General features: G+C 37.6%; 1 protein-coding gene across 1 annotated transcript; it reads right to left on the reverse strand.

Annotated features, from left to right (window-relative positions):
* Positions 1 to 225: 225 nt before the first annotated feature.
* Positions 226 to 765, reverse strand: LOC111436712 (pectinesterase inhibitor-like). Its single transcript, XM_023074427.1, has one exon. It carries the CDS (start codon positions 763 to 765, stop codon positions 226 to 228), a length of 540 nt encoding a protein of 179 aa, XP_022930195.1.
* Between the last annotated feature and the right edge of the window lie 554 nt (positions 766 to 1,319).

Consider the following 1,319-nt stretch of genomic DNA (forward strand, 5'->3'; position numbering starts at 1 on the left):
GAGACAACTCTCTAAGGAACTCATAAAATAGTCCCGTAATTTCGAGAGAAGGGGTGCCCCCTTTTGTTTAAATGTTGTAATATTTCGTCCTCCTAAGTCAATTACTATTAAAAGTGAAAAGTGACGATTTTGATCTAATCAAAGAATGAGAGTAAAAGCGAAGATGAGCAAATTTATGGGATTCAAACCAGACATATTATTGATTCATGGCATTACAAAAAGGAGTTAGGCACGCCCAAGAAGAAGATTGGCTATAACCAAGATGATACTACAAATATCTTCCACAGTCTTCCCATTGCCCGAAAACGCGGATGGGTCCTTCGGCGGCTGCGCAAAGCTATCCAGACAGTCGCCTGCCTCCGTCATGGCTGCAGACGCCTTAATGTTGACGCCATTGTAGTCACCTTCCCCCAAGTTGACCTTCCCATCCTCGATGTCGTCGATGGCATTGTCGTATTGTTCAGCACAAGTGGCATAGCGCTCCTTAAGCTTGGGATCAATTGTCTTGGACGCCAGGGACTGGGCGAGGGCACGACTTTCAACAGTCTTGTCGTGGGCAAGGTTGAGGGTGAAGGTGGCCAGTCCTTTCAGATCTGTGGTGCCAGCAGATTTCAACACGTCAAAGCAAAAAGAAGGGTTTCTAGTTTTCTTGCAGATGGTGGAAGCGACGTCGTTTTGGGAAGCTGCATGCATGGACATTACCCCATTGAAGAACAGAACTGAAAGGACAATCAAAGAGACTGCAAGAAAACTAGAAGATGCCATTTTTTTTTAAATTTATTTATTTTTTTGTCTATTTTGCTCAATTAATTCATATGGAGGGTTCACATATTTATACGCTCACAAATATACCTTTTAATAGCTTTTTCACATTAGAATTTTAAGTAAAATGCTATTAAAAGAAAAAAGAACAAAAATAGAAAGAATAGCTTATTATGCTCACTTTTCTTGGTGTGTTAGATGATACACGGTTATTATGACCGTTCTCCTCCACTTAAGCTAATAATATTTATTTTACAAAAAAAACAATTAAGGTTATTAATGTAATATTGAATAATATATGGTTGACATACAGAATAATGTTCAATAAATAACCTAAAGGATATATAGTATATGGATAATACTAATAGGTAGACAAATATTTATTTTGCCAATATTTTTTTTGTTGACATCACGAAAAGTAGTCCTTATCATTATTGTGTGTGTTTGATGTGAGAAATGTGAGTCAATAAGCTTGACTTGGTTAAAATCACGGAAGGTTGAGAAGTTAGTAATCATGGAACATTTCTAGAAGTTATTAGTTGTGAGATCCCACATGG

Source organism: Cucurbita moschata, unplaced genomic scaffold (genome assembly GCF_002738365.1).
Source record: "Cucurbita moschata cultivar Rifu unplaced genomic scaffold, Cmos_1.0 Cmo_Scf00059, whole genome shotgun sequence".
Lineage (NCBI taxonomy): Eukaryota > Viridiplantae > Streptophyta > Magnoliopsida > Cucurbitales > Cucurbitaceae > Cucurbita > Cucurbita moschata.